The sequence below is a fragment of the Eucalyptus grandis genome, chromosome 2 (genome assembly GCF_016545825.1).
Source record: "Eucalyptus grandis isolate ANBG69807.140 chromosome 2, ASM1654582v1, whole genome shotgun sequence".
NCBI lineage: Eukaryota > Viridiplantae > Streptophyta > Magnoliopsida > Myrtales > Myrtaceae > Eucalyptus > Eucalyptus grandis.
Window position 1 is genome coordinate 49855726 of NC_052613.1, and position 15368 is coordinate 49871093.

General features: G+C 42.4%; 1 protein-coding gene and 1 long non-coding RNA gene across 2 annotated transcripts; both read left to right on the forward strand.

Annotated features, from left to right (window-relative positions):
• Positions 1 to 2528: 2528 nt before the first annotated feature.
• Positions 2529 to 3432, forward strand: LOC120289660. The gene is made up of 2 exons (XR_005547769.1): positions 2529 to 2658; positions 2987 to 3432. It is a non-coding gene; the product is annotated as an uncharacterized LOC120289660 (long non-coding RNA).
• A 7588-nt stretch (positions 3433 to 11020) lies between these two features.
• On the forward strand, positions 11021 to 13775 carry LOC104435589 (receptor-like protein kinase FERONIA). The gene has a single exon (XM_010048312.3). It carries the CDS (start codon positions 11194 to 11196, stop codon positions 13639 to 13641), a length of 2448 nt encoding a protein of 815 aa, XP_010046614.3. The 5' UTR covers positions 11021 to 11193; the 3' UTR covers positions 13642 to 13775.
• The last annotated feature ends 1593 nt before the right edge of the window (positions 13776 to 15368 follow it).

A 15368-nucleotide genomic window follows, 5' to 3' on the forward strand; every position in this document is an offset into this window, starting at 1 on the left:
TCGGTGCTTCCATGGGCAAACTTGTAAGGAGGACCTCCGGATCCCTACTCATTCATTATCCAAGTGTGTTTCACCATAACTTGTACTAGAGTTTTGATTAGAAACACCAAAAGAGAGCTCAACACAATGGCCATGCTGATGCCCATTATTTTCCAAGACCGACAGAAATTTCTAGGGCGCGTGGGGTTAAATAATTCAACCCGGATCCTTCGGGGTGGATGGACGGAAACATGACGTCCTAGATGGAAGACAACGCCGGCCTATGGAGACAAGACGCGATGGAAAATGACAACCTTCTCGACGTTGACGATTCGGGGGAGACGTGGAATAGGGAGCGGACCCTTGAAGATAAACGAAGGATTATCCATGAAAAACAATTATTTGATGGATGTCAGTGTCAGCTGATGGGGATTGTATGAAAAATAGTAAGCTCTTCCGTCGTGCAGCAGGCGCAACTTCTCTTTATAGATTAGTACTAGCCCGGGAAAAAACAATCGCAAAAGTCGAAATCAAACAAACAAGTTACTCATTCAATGGATTAGTGTCGGGAAAGTCTTATGATGGCTCAGGGAAATTACTTTCATTCCATCAAACATTAAATAATCTTCCTTTTTTTTTGTTCCAAAAACATAGAATTACACACACACACACACACACACACACACACACACATATTGTTTTGGATAGGAAACATGGGGAAGTGAATACCATCTTTTTAGTAGAGATGCTAAATAGAAAAAATTATCAATTGTGAAGAAGATTGTTCTTCTAGATGATTCATTGATTGTACTAATGTTCATGTAGATATCATATCCACGTGGGCCATTTATTTCCGAGATTGGTGGGATGAAATATTAAGCCAAATCAAAGAAAATAGCTAAAAATTGTTAAGACTAGTAATAGAAGTCATCGCAAATAAAGAATCTAGTACGTATATATATATATATATATATATATATATATATGGTGATTGAGGATCCGTCGGAACCTGCCCTTATCAGTTTACGTTGATTTGGGGTTTTACAGGCCTCCGCGGTGGAGGCCCAACAACGACTATATCTCGGGGGAAACTAGCCCAACAACCCACCGTCAGGGCTTCTCGCTTTAATCGCTAACAACGCAGGATTTCGAACCCTTGATCTCCTTCACTGGAGGAGAGTTCTCAACCAATTGCACTGCCCACGGATGGGTCCCATCAATATATTTGTTAGACTCAGATTCATTAAAAATTTGAAGCAACTATGGATCGATTGAGATATATTTAATTGCCTTCATAATAAACCACATCTTGATGGGAGATTTCTTTCTTCTAACATCATCAACTCTGCAAATCTCCACCTCACATTTGAATATCTTATGTTAAGCCGAGCTCCTCCTTAATCCAAAAGTCTTTCTACACTAACATTATTATAACTCAAACTTCAGATTCAACCTTACTCATCTTTACCTAGCCAAGTTCAGCAAGAAGCCAAGACACGCCATTCACTACCTCCACCAAAAAGTCACATCAAAGGTTCTTTCTTCAAGATGTCCACCAAACATTAATAAGCTTTGAAAGTGGGTCATCAATTAATTATCAGCTCTAATACCATTTGTTAGGTTAACGTAATGGAAAATTGTTATCATCTAAATTTTAACTATTTATTTAAGATTTAATTACATAGAAAATTACGAATTTGGGGTATTGACCCGGCCATCTTTGCGGACTAAGTGCTTTGGCCTTTGCTGTTTCATCACCTACTAGCGTGTCAAGGTCTCATTGCCTTTTCTTTCGAAGGGTTGGTGTTGTTCTTGTCCGTTGGCTCCTTTTGGCTGTTTTCACTTGTCTGGTTGTATTTCCTTGTAGCTTTTCTTTCTATTTGGCTCTTTCATGGATGCCGTTTGGCCTCCTGTTGCTACCTTGGTAGCTTTTGGCTTCTTTTTCCTGGCTTCCTTCCACTCGACCTGGCTTATTACCTCGTTGAGTGTAAGTTTTTTATGCCAGTTTCCGAGTTGTTTGTTTGGTTTAAATCAATATATTCTTACCTTACCAAAAAAAGAAAAAATTACATAGAAAATTATGGATTAATTTTTAACTCCTAAAAAAAAAAATTGATTAAATTGCATAGCATATAGATACTAGGAGAATTGACATTAATATTTATAGAATTCATTAGAAAAAAATTTTAAAAATGGGGAAAAAAGAAAAAGGAAAAAAATCAACTAATTAATCTTTTTAAAAAATTAAAAGAAAATATCACGCGGGCCGGGGCCGCCCGGCCCTTTTTTCTTCACCTTATTTTTTTTTTTATCTTTTCCTCCTGGGCCCGGTCTGTCCTTCCCTCTTGCATTCCTTTTCGGCCTGGCCCTATTCTTTCTTTCCTCCTTCCAGTCCTTCCCCAAGCGACTGGAGCGACGCTGGCACGACGAGGACGAAGGACAGAAGCAGAGGCCAGAGGCAGGACCGGGAGTGAGGAGCGCGACCTTTGGGTCGGAGGCAGGCCGGCACGGCAAGCTAGCGGTGGCAGGGGCCATGCGCCCCCCCCTCCCTCTTCCACAGCGCTCGATTTTCGGTAAGTTGATCTTTGCATGCGATCCGCCGTTGTCCTGAGGATCCCGCTTTGGCGACACTGAGATAGCCGACTAGAGGTCGCCTCCGGCCGTTGTCGCCCAAGCCAGGTAGGGTCCCCGCGGCCGCGCGCCCCGGTGCCCCGTTATTCCCCTTATTTTTGCTCTGTTTTGTCCTGTTTTGGACACGTGGGGGCCGGAGCTCGCGGCCGTCAGGTTCACGCGATCACCGGTCCCGTCGGTCCCATGCTCTGTCGTTATCAGTCTTTGGTTGTCTTCCTTCGAGAACCCCCTGTGCGATTTTGACTCCCGTTTGTGTAGGAAACTCCACTATCAGGGTTGCACGTCACCTGTTTGTGAAAATGCCTCCACTAGATCCCCAAACTTTTTCTTGTGTCTAATTTGCTTCGCGTGCATCCTATGTTTTGTGCCGTGACAGGTTTGTGGAGGGATAACGTCTGTGGGAGCTGGGAGTCGGCCTGCCCGAGGACAACTCCGTCCTGCTGGTTCGCGGTCGCATTGGCCGACGTCGCCAGGGCACCGACTTCAACCAATGGTGGAGTCGGGTCTATCACGGTTTGGTCTGAGTCGAGTCTGTCGAGAATAGATCGCTCACGAAGATGTTCCGGGTAGCCGATGGGGTGGTCGTTGGAGGATCCGGTGATTCTTGATTTAATATAGGATAATCGACGTTTTGTTGTTCTGGGCTTATTGGACGTCAATGGTTCTGGGCTTGCACTTTGGGCTCATTTAGACTTAGTGAGTCTTGGGCTTGAAGTGTTAATTCGGCGAATTCGGGCTTCATTTTTATTACAAGGATAGTGACTGTTGGGCTTAATTGGGCTTGTTTGGATTTATTTTTGGTTGAGTTGGCTTTGGGTTTGATCTCATAGTGGCCAGATTGGGTTTTATTTTATTGAGACCATTCCTTTCTTTAGGACTTTGATGTCCGTGGCCCAGTCGGCAGAGCAGCGGTAGCCCCTGCACGTCCATGGGCCCAGCCTGACTCCCATTTTCGGATTAAAAAACTAAAAAAATGTTTTTATTAAAAAATTAAAAAAATTCAAATTTTTTTATAAAATTTGTGAAAATCTTAAAAATTAGTTTTCTCTTAAAATGTGCAAAAATCCATGTGAAAAAATTGTGCTCAAAATTGAACAAGTGATATGTTATTTGAGTATTCTTAGAGACAAATGTTTGGTCATCGTTTACGCATTTCTATTTCGACTATTATGTGATTGCGCACTTATGATATTTTAATTGTGCTTTCCCTTTGGCTTAGTTAGAAATGATATTTTTTTTTCTTATTTCTTAGCATCAGATTCTAGTTTTCTCTCGCAATTTATTCAATGTTTTCTTGGTTGTTGATTGAAATTTTTAATAATTGCGTATCCTCATGATCACCTCACATTCTAGTGAATGGGTTTAAAATCAATCCAAATTGCCTAACAAACATCTTGCCAAGATTAGGTGTTTAAATGACGCTAGTTGATTAATTAGTGTAACTAAATCCCTAACACAAGACACTTTAGTTGCGAGAAAATAAAGTATACTCTCATGCCTCATTTGATTTTTAATTGGCTTTAATAGTTTAGCGGCAACTCTTTATTAAAAAACCTTTATAGCGTCAATTCAAGCTATAATTGAATTCATCAACATCACGCGTGGTATAGACTTGGATGAGCTTGAGCCTAATCGAGAGTCATAGGCCTACCTTTTAGATGATATCCCTAAGCCTATATTTTTTCCTTCTTGATGGAAAAGGTAGGCTGCAACATTATGATTGTGGGAAAATTTCAAATAAAGACCTAAAGTGTTCTCATTTTCTCAAACAAAGACTCAAAATATATTGTATTAAATAAGAACCTGAAGTGAACATGATTATTTCAACTAAAAGCCAAACCTCATTGGTCGGTGGCCGACTAAATATTCCAACCAATCAAAGGGCTTTTTTGTCCAAATACAATTTTAATTTTAATTTTTTTTCTAGCGAGCAATAGTAACGGCCGACAAGGCCACCCTTTCTAAATCTAGTGAGAGTCGGCCTCACTTAGGGTCGGCGAGGCCTTCCATCGTTGGCCGCTAGCGAGGTGACCCTCACCCAAATCTAGCAAGGACCGAACTCATTGATATCCTCGAGGGTGGCCTCCCCCAAGGGTCACCTCATCAACCATTGGCAATCGCCAACCTCATCAATGGCCGCAAGGTCGTCTTTGGCCCCAGTGGCTAGCGAGGGTGACTCTCATCAAATCGAGCAAGAGCAACCTCACCCAACCCTTTACTGCATCGTCGAGACCGATCAACCACTGGCTAAAGAAGAAAAAAAAGGAATTTTGTTTTTTAAAAAAGGTAAATGATTAAAATGCTCTTGACCAGTCGGAAAGTTAAGCCCCAATTTGAAATAAGATCCACTTTAGACATTTATTTGAGAAAATAATGACATTTCAAGTCCTTATTTGAAATAATGTTCACATTATATCATTATTTGAAAAAAAAAATGAAGGCACTTCAGACTTTATTTAGATTTCCCTTATCATTTTAGACACTAAATTTTTTAAACAACATTGGACCAAATTTGATTCAAAGTCAATTTTCATCCAAGGCTAATTGAATGGTACAAACGGATGATATTCGTTGAGACCCTTGCAGCAATATTCCATTCATCCAAATTTGACATCCAAATAATGAGATATGCATATCTTAATTTGGGTTAGTTCAAGGTGACCCGAATGGAGGGTTGGTGACGGTCTCTAAATTTGACATATATGCCTTCATATCCAAATAATGAGATATGCATATCTTGATCCTCGTGACCAGCCTAATAATTTAATTGTGGTGATAAAAAAATTATCTCTTCCCAACGGATTGGGGCACATACCACATTAGAAACAAGCGAAGATCAATGGAACAATCGACCAGTCAATTTCATATGGCGCACCTGCTTCCCTAGTTTCTTGTCCTCGTCTCCTGACGATTTCACAGGTCGAAATGGAGCCCGACAAATTCTATATCACAGCAAATATACGTTGGCACACATCTGCTCGCATAGATATTGTACTGTATGGTAAATAAAGAACGTACTAGACCCCAGCAGTCTTATGCTGATTAAGGAGGATCCGCTGGTCATCAGCATCCCCCAACCTCCTTTTAATGTTCGACGAATCCTAGAAGCACAACACAGGGCATTGAGATATGAAGGCATATATGTTCATCATCTTACAAATTAAGACATTAGTCTCATGCCGGTGAACCAAGCTACAATGCTTCGAGCCAATCGTGAGGATTGAACTGGACAGTGGACATATGCAGTGGACAATTTGAAGGTGTAGAACTACAGCATCATTGAGAGAACGATCTTCACCTCATGCGTCACGAAGTTCATTCCTGTGTAGATTCAGGGCCCAAAGCTTAAGGGAATGAACACGGCCGGGTTGTTGTTGGTGGCTTTGGCAATACCTTCTGCCAACCGGCCCGGTTTAAAGAGAAGCGTTTCTTCTCCCCAGATTTCAGGGTCCAGGTGAAGCTTGAGATTTCCTACTGAGATGATGGTGGCAGGAAGAACAAGTTTTCCCAACCCGAGTTGCTGCTCAACTTGCCCTGTCAACACAATGACAGGAGGGTGTAATCGCAGAGTTTCATTTATGATCGTGCTGAGCTGCTAAAAAAAAAAAAATAATAATAATAATAATAATAATAACTCTTTTCACCACTCGCCCTCGCTACTAGCCAGCCGCCCACCCACCGTCCGCCATGTGCCATTGCCACTGCTCACCGGCCTCCATCTACTCGCCATCCTCTCGCCGTCACTCGTCAAGTAGTGGGGAGTACCACCCAGAGGCATCGCCCTCGCTACTAGCTAGTCATACCCTTCTCGCTTAGAAGAAATGTGTTACTCAGTGAGCTGTGGTAACTCACTCCTCTCATTTACTTGTTTTTTAGGTTTTTCAACGAATCGCAAGTAGACTTGAGCGTTTGTCTGGGGGGACTTTTGTGGTGGAAACTTTTGGTATGACTTGTGCATAGTTGATAAGTTTGTGAGTTAGTCTTTGGAGGAGGTGTACATTTGATTTGGTGGATTATAAATTACTCTGATATTGCAACCAATTACCCTAATTGTCATACATAAATGTGTGTGTATATATGGGGATGTATATATGTTGATATCAGGCCAAATTTTGGTTATGTTGAGGCTGCATTCTTTGATGAAATGACGGTCGTGTCATGCCCTTATTCTTGTGGATCGGGATGTGACAGAATTTTTGGGAAATATGTCATGAGAGAGATTGTTCATGGGTATGTCCCTGACCTCCATGGTCATCTTGAATGATTCCTTGTTGCTTCCATGGATGAACTTGTAAGGAGGACCTCCGATTCTCTGCTCATTCACTATCCTCTGTATCCTAAGCGGGTTCCACCATAACTTGTACTAGAGTTTGGCAAGAGACAAGAATAGGGACAGAAACAGAGAGCTGAAGACGATGAGCACTTGCATGGTTTCTTTCCAAGGTAGGGAAAGGAAGGAATTGGAGGAAACTAGAAATCCGAGTCGCGGGTTCTTAAAGTGATGATGATCAGGATCTCAGTGGCTTTGGTCGGATGAATATGCAAGTTGAGGGTGATAAGGATAGGTTCAAAATGGCAGCCTCTTGACAGTGATTATCGGCGTGATATAAGTGATCTTAGGAATAGTCGTTGGTCCTAGCCTTGTCTTTTTCCGGAGTTGGGGCAGGCTAATGTCGACACTGAAAATGTCCCATTTGCCCGCCCTAGGATTTTTCAAGACAGGCTTCTAGATAATTTTTCTTTTTCTCTTTTCGTTTTTCTTTCCCTTAGTTAGCCACAATGGAAAAAAAAGAGTAAATAAATAAATACATAATTTTAGGCAATTTTTTGAAAAAATTGTTCATGTTATTGCTAGTTGTATCATGTAAGACAATTGATATTTTTGTCGATGATTTCTAATCAAAATTAATCAAAATGACTATATTAACAAATCGTCAAAAAATTTAATATTAAATTGAATAAACTGAAAGATTTAGAACATAATTGGTAGTAGTACAATAGGACGAGACATTGTTTTGGTAATTTTTTTCAAAATTGACCTATAAAATGAATATATCAAACAAAGCTAGATCACTCGAGCAACAGGAAGCTCACACAACTCTCTCCCCAAGTCAGAAATGAGTAGATTGCAATTGCAATCCTTGTAAGGTCCGGCTCTATCATAGTATTTTCACATACAATGAATAGAGTGAACTTTTTTCATATTTTAGCATTCTATGATAAGACTAGTCCGAAGAAATGCTTGTTTAGCGTATCCAAAGTAAATCACACATTGTTATTATGTTTTGTCTCTATCATAGTATTTTCATAGACAATGAATAGCGTGAACTTTTTTCATATTTTAGCATTCTATGATAAGACTAGTCCGACGAAATGCTCGTTTAGAGTATCCAAAGTAAATCACACATCGTTATCATGTTTTGTCATCCTATGAACATGAATAATGTGTACTTGCCTATGGCACATCATCCATCTATATCTCGCTTCATTTGACAAAATAAAAAGCTTAAGGACACATGACTTGAAAAGGAAAGCAAAGTTACCAAAACGAGAGGAAAAGTACCAAAAAGTGTTATACCTATTACAATAGTATTAATTCAGTCATAAACTTTTTCATTAGACCAATTTGATCTTAAAATTTTTCACATTAGTACCAAATAGGACCTGAAGCCCTCACCAGCCTTGCCGCGAGTGAGGGTTGCCTCGCCCGCAGCTCCCCCGAATAGGAAAATCACTATCTCCTCCTTCGACTTCAAAGCTTGCTGAGGGAGAAGAAGAAGAGGAAGGAAAGAAAGCTGAAAGTGAGGAGAAAAGCCGATGACCCCATTGCTTCTAGCCCAAGTGAGCAAGGAGGGGAAGGGATTGGCTCAGCTCCTTTGGGGAGCATGTGGTCAGCTCGCGCGCTATTCTTCCGTTTCTGTCCTCATCCTGTTTTCAAAATCTAGAATGACCAGGACTGTTCGCAAATCCCAGATCTTTTAGATTTTCCATTGGTCGCAATTGCTCTTTCGTCCTTTGAATTGATGCAAGCCGGCCAGCAATGTGACGGCCCAAGCGACGGTGCGCAGGGAGGATGGATGGCGGTGCGTCTGCACCTCGGTCCCCAGACATGCGCAGGAGATGGCGCGCCTCTTGTCCCACATTGCCTAGGGAGGAAATCCTGGGTTAGCTTATAAGGCTTGGATCCCTCTAACTGTATATACGCGTTTTCTTGGGATAATATGGGCTACCTCGAGAGGAACAAAACTGTGAGGATTTAGTGTCCAAAGCGGACAATATGTCTACAGTGTAGACTCGGGATGTTACAAGTGGTATTAGAGCCGACTCACCACGCCTCGGTCCCCGGACATGGGACTCCCGGTGCTCCTAAGGGGTGGAGAGTGTGACGGCCCAAGCGACGGTGCACAGGGAGGTCCCCGGACATGCGATCTCCCTGTGCTCCTAAGGGGTGGAGAGTGTGATGGCCCAAGCGACGGTGCGCAGGGAGGAGGGATGGTTGTAGACCCGGGTGGAGAGTGTAATGGCCCAAGCAACGGTGCGCGGGGACGGTGCGCGGGGAGGAGGGATGGCTGTAGACCCCAGGATGTTACAAGAGCTATCAGAGCCAACTCACCGCGCCTTGGTCCCCGGACATGCAATCTCCCTGTGCTCCTAAGGGGTGGAGAGTGTAATGGCCCAAACGACTATGCGCGGAGAGGAGGGATGGTGGTGCGTCCGCGCCTCGGTCCTTGGACATGCGATCTCCCTGTGCTCCTAAGAGGTGGAGAGTGTGACAACCCAAGCGACGGTGCGCGGGGAGGAGGGATGGCGGTGCGTTTGCACCTTGGTCCCCAAACATGCGATCTCCATGTGCTCTTAAGGGGTGGAGAGTGTGACGACCTAAGTGACCATGCACAGGGAGATGGCACGTCTCTTATCCCACATCGCCTAGGGAGAGAGTCCTAGACTAGTTTATAAGGCTTGGGTTCCTCTAACTGTACATACGCGTTTTCTTGGGGTAGTATTGGCTGCCCCGAAAAGAACAAAATCGTGAGGACTTAGTGTCCAAAACGAACAAATATGTCTACAGTGTAAACCCTGGATGTTACAGGCAAAGTTTGCTTCGCTTTAGTTCGGGATTGCCTTCACCCAGGCCTTGGCGATGGCCGCCATGGCCTCGCCAACCACAAGCAAGGGCGCCTTCGAGGTTGGCCTCGCATAAATCTAAGCGAAGCCTCCTCACCAGCAGCCCTCGGTGAGGTATATGTCTACAGTGTAAACCCGGGATGTTACAGGCAAAGTTTGCTTCACTTTAGTTCGGGATTGCCTTCACCCAGGCCTTGGCGATGGCCGCCATGGCCTCGCCAACCACAAGCAAGGGCGCCTTCGAGGTTGGCCTCGCATAAATCTAAGTGAAGCCGCCTCACCAGCAGCCCTCGGTGAGGTTGAGCAAGGGCCGCGACCCCCACTAGAAGCTCCGCTGGCCACTGTGAGAGAATTCCATGGTGAGGAGAGAGAAAAGAAAAAGAACATGGAAAAAAATGAAAAAGAAAAATTAAAAAAAAAAATTAAAAAAGCTATTTAAAGAAATTGCCACATCATCTGGCATCCATGTCAACACCAGCCGGCAAAAATTGGCTGGATTACGTGCTATTTTTGTTGGTAGAAACTCTCCAAATTTCCCTAAAATTTCCTAAACAGTGGACCTAGCAGGGATTTTCGCATGCCATTACAACCCTAAGCTACCGCTTTATATTGGGAAAATATCTATTGCAGTTGTAACTCTAAGACTGAAAAGCAATACTGTATTGATAGTGAAAAAAATTACCTAAAGTAATTTTCCCGCTCTAATTTTGAAAAAGTTCTTTACCTAAACATGCGTACGTATTCTTTTTTAATTTATTTCTCTTCAATAATTTGTGTTCCTAACTGCTCATCCTCTGGTCAAGAGGTTTAAATTCTCTAACGAGAACTAGGACATTGAGATGCTTACGTTCAATGGGATGAAATGGAACGCCTGTTTCCAGGAACTTTCCAAGCATTGCTACATTGAGCGGACTTTGGACACCCTTGACAATTGACTATAGAATTGATTGGTCGTTGATTTGGACGGACAACTTCACCATTGAAGCAGTCAAGTACTTGCCAAGAACGTTGTTAAAAAAAAAAAAGTACTTGCCAAGAACGGATATTCTACAAGAGTATCAAGTCTCTGAGATCATCAATACTTCTATAATGCCTCTCGGAAGATTTCCCTCTGGCATCCATCTAATGTAGCCAAGTTGCCAAAAATAAAAAAGAAAAACAATCATGCCTTTGTACTTTCACAATTAATCTCCACTGTAGGACCCAGCCAGGATTGCTACTTGAGCAGACTTGATGTGTCATATTTCAAAGTCTTCGCTTAGAACGCGTAATCCGACACATTGCCCTTTTCTTCTACTTCTATCTCAGAATTAAATGGCAGGAAGAGATCAAGCACCAGGAGTCCATTTCTGTTCACGGTATTACGGAAGCTAACAAGAGTTTGATATCTAACCAAAAATACTTGCTCTGTGAAAGTTTCAAATTTCTGTTTCTGCATCATCATTCTTCTCAAGTTCCATGTCTCAAAACCTCATGCGACTAATACTTGTTCTGTGTTCCCTCGGTCTCTTGCTAGAAACAAACTTTGTAGTTGTGTATGCAGATGAAGATTCTCTCCTGCCGATGGAGATGACAACATATTGCTGTGATTCTTCTGCAGAAGACATTCCATCTGATGTCCAGATAAAAAGTCTTAGCCTGAAAGTTAAAGCCAGTGAAGCCGACCTCGAGGACTATGGTACCCCAGCGCATCCCCAGATATCTGTTTGTATGTCTCATAAACAATTTACCCACAACTTCACTGTCTCTCCTGGACACAAGTTCACCAGACTTCATTTCTGTCTAGCCTCGTATCCAGGCCTAAATGTATCGGATGCATTATTCTCTGTTAGTGTTGGTCAATACACTTTGTTGAGAACCTCCCAGTCCTCCTATTCGAGAGATTCTTCAGATATTAAATGTGTGATTCGAGAATTTGTTATGAAGGTGGATGCCCAAATTCTAAGCATCACATTTACCCCCTCATCTGGTCATTCTAAAGCCTATGCATTTGTGAACAAGATCGAAATCATTACTATGCCTGCGAATGTATACATGCAAGATGTTCGACTTCCACTTGTTGGAAATTCCTCCCAAATATATGCTGTAAATTACACAGTACTCGAGACAATGCACAGGGTAAATGTAGGTGGCGATGACATCCCTCCCGAAGGTGATGCCAGGATGTGGCGCTCGTGGTCAGGAGATGAAGATTACTTTGTTCCTGATGGAGCCCTCACTTCTATCCTTCAATCTAAACTTGGAATAAAGTACAGCCCTGAGGTGCCTGCCTACACTGCACCAGAGAAGGTTTACTCGACAGCAAGAACATTAAGTCCAAAATCTGGTGGAAATATGAGCTGGTCATTCCTTGTGAATTCGGGGTTCTGCTACCTTGTCAGGCTTCATTTCTGCGAGATCACAAGAGAGATCAGACAAAATGGAAGGGTTTTCAAAGTCTACATCAATAATATGACTGCTGGTATAGTGAGATGGAGTCGTATGCCTGGAAGGCCAGTCTATCGAGATTATATTATTGATTGCTCAGAACTAGATACAGGAATGGAGGATCTGCAGATCACAATAAGTAGTGATAATGGGCCATCTGAAAGTGATTGCCAGGGCATCTTGAATGGGTTGGAGATTTTCAAATTACCAGACTCCAGGGATAATTTGGCAGGGCTCAATCCATTTGGTACAGCAACTTCTCATGGTTCGCCTTACAGAGAAGATAAAGCTACTCGAATTAGTTTGAGCATCTTTTATGGGCTTTTTGCAGTGGTTTTTCTGTTTTCCTTTACACTGTTGTACATACCTTCCGAGTGGTATGGCACATTCTCCCTATGCCAAAAACGAAGTTCAAAATGCTGCAAGCCATTTGGGGAGAACGCCATCCCATTGACAAAGATCATGTCCACGACCAACAACTTTTCTGATGACGCTCTCATTGGAACCGGGGGATTTGGGAAGGTCTACAGGGGATCCTTGGATGGTGGTGCGACTTTGGTTGCTGTAAAGCGTGCCGATCCTTCTTCACACCAGGGTTTACACGAGTTTCAGACTGAAATATCCATGCTCTCAAAGCTACGCCATCACCACCTTGTCACCCTTATGGGGTATTGCTTGGAGCGCAAAGAAATGATACTCATCTATAACTTCATGGGTCGAGGGACCTTGCGAGAACATCTATATAAGACCAACAGCCCTCCACTTCCATTGAAGAAAAGACTCGAAATTTGCATCGGTGCAGCACGTGGGTTACACTACCTCCACACCGGCTGGAAGCAGATTGTCATCCACCGAGATGTGAAGAGCAGCAACATACTGTTGGACGACAAATGGGAGGCTAAGGTGTCCGACTTTGGATTGTCAAAACTTGGGCCCGATGCAATGAACCAATCCGACATGCAAGTTAGCACTGCAGTAAAAGGAAGCATAGGATATCTTGACCCCGAGTATTATCGCCGTCTCAAACTTACAGCAAAGTCAGATGTGTACTCATTTGGAGTAGTGTTGTTTGAAGTTCTCTGTGCCAAACCTGCAATATTACCTGCCCATGGGAATGGGGATGGACCACAGAGTCTGGCTGAATGTGCCTTAAAATGTTATCATTCAGGTATGCTTGGTCAGATGATTGATCCATATTTACAAGGAAAGATCGACCCCGACTGTTTCCGGACATTCACTGATGTAGCAGTTAAGTGTTTGGCAGAAACAGGAAGAGAGAGACCCTCAATGGGATATGTTTTATGGAACCTAGAGCTAGCATTGCAGCAGCAGAGCAGGGCTGATGGAGAAAAGCTCAGAGGTCCAGCAGATAAGATATTGGCCGGCAATTCATCAATATTAGTTGCTCATCAATTATATAACTCCGATAAGAATATTGGGGCAGAATTTTCTGAAATTATTCACCAAACTGCTCGATGAAAGATTTATAAGTAAGTTAGGTTCTTGTGGTGTAGCTATATCTCTTGTTCGCTGCTGCTCCTTGTAAACCTCAAATTCATGTAAATCCTATTGTGTGATTGTTCTCATGTAATAAGAGTTGAGCTTCGAATGATTAGCCCAAAAGAGAATAAGGAGACAACTAATCCTGGAAGAACCTTGATGGATCAAAACAATTGACATCATCCATTACATTGCTTTGTCAGTCTCATCCCCTTGCTCTAGGCTCCTCTAGGTTACCGAAAAACCTGGGTAACAGTGCACTTTTTGTACAAGTCTCAGAAATCTAAGCAAAACCGATGTGGTTGATACAGGCCTAGCTGATACTTGCGCTAGGCGTCATGAAGCTTCTTTATCGCTTTAACATAGAAACTCTGACAATGCTATGTGCACGTCACAATGTCCTATCCCGTGAGCAGTAGGTTCTAATCAATTTAGGTAATGTTCTCTATCTTAAAACCTTATTTAGTAATGGAGTTTTAGGTAGAATCCCTCATAAACTCCCAAGAAGTATCTTTGCGATATCAATAACAAGAATTTCTCAAGCGGTCCGTAACTGCTACTAACTCCGCAAAGCTTCAGTTGGGATTGCATGTTAATAAGAAAATAAATGTTTCCACAGATCTTCTATTAAAATTTGAAGATTGAAAACTTCTTCCTGCTTATCTTCATGCATAGTAAGATAAGATTTGAAAATAAAAAACTAATCTAACTGATCCAGATTGACCAACTTTCAATATTTTATGAAAAACTAGAGTGAACTCTTGAAATCTTTATGACAAATCCACCTTTTATAATGGAGAATTAGATATCGCAGGTCAATAGCTACTAAAACTTTTCTAAAGACGAGCGACAACACTTAAAAGAAATTGTGGCTGTATTCCTTTGTCATACGGAAACTGTAATGTGAGCACAAGCGCATAGACATATGTCACCGGTCGGCAGTTCCTTGACCGCGGAATAAGGGTCTATTTGTTTTTACTCCAAATAATGTTTGATCTATTCTTTTATTCCCTAAAACGAAAAAAGAACAAAAATCCGTTTAGTAAAATTTTTAATCTTGCGAACAAAAATATTTTTTTTCTGTTCCTGAGATTAAATTAGGAATGGAATCAAGAAATAGAAAAAAGTAGTTTTTTTGTTCCCAAGAACAATTCTTAGAATCAGTTCCTATTTTTTTCTTTTCATCTATTTTTTTTTTCCTCTTCTTCTCTTCCCCTTTCTTCTTCCCTTTGGCAGGTCACCAGCCTCGGCTATGGCCTGCGACCGGCCAAACGAGGGCCAACAACCTCGCCAGAACATCGCCAGCGCCCAGTGACGCCAAGCCATGGCTAGGCTCGTCGGCCCAAGCCTCACACAGCCACGATGAGGCTCAGCCTTCCCAAGCGAGGGCGAGGCCGACCTTGCGTTGCGTGGGGGAGGTTTGGCCTTGCCCAAATTTGGCCGAGCGAGCTCACCAAACCTTGCCCAGCCAGTCCGCCCGCCACGATGGTGGCCACGACCGGCTACAAAAAGAATGAGGAAGAAAAGAAAAGGAAAAAGGAAAAAGAAAAATGTAATAAAAGTATTAAAAAATTAAAAGAAACATAAGAATTTATAATCTTACCAAACGCATTTTTATCTTAGGAATAGAAATTTAAACAATTACCAAGTGCGTTTTTTTTACTCAAAAATTGTTCCCGGGAATAGAATTCGAAAAAACAATTTCT

Coding starts and splice junctions, on each gene's coding strand:
- LOC104435589 (XM_010048312.3), top strand. CDS start 11,194: ATGTCTCAAAACCTCATGCGACTAATACTTGTTCTGTGTTCCCTCGGT.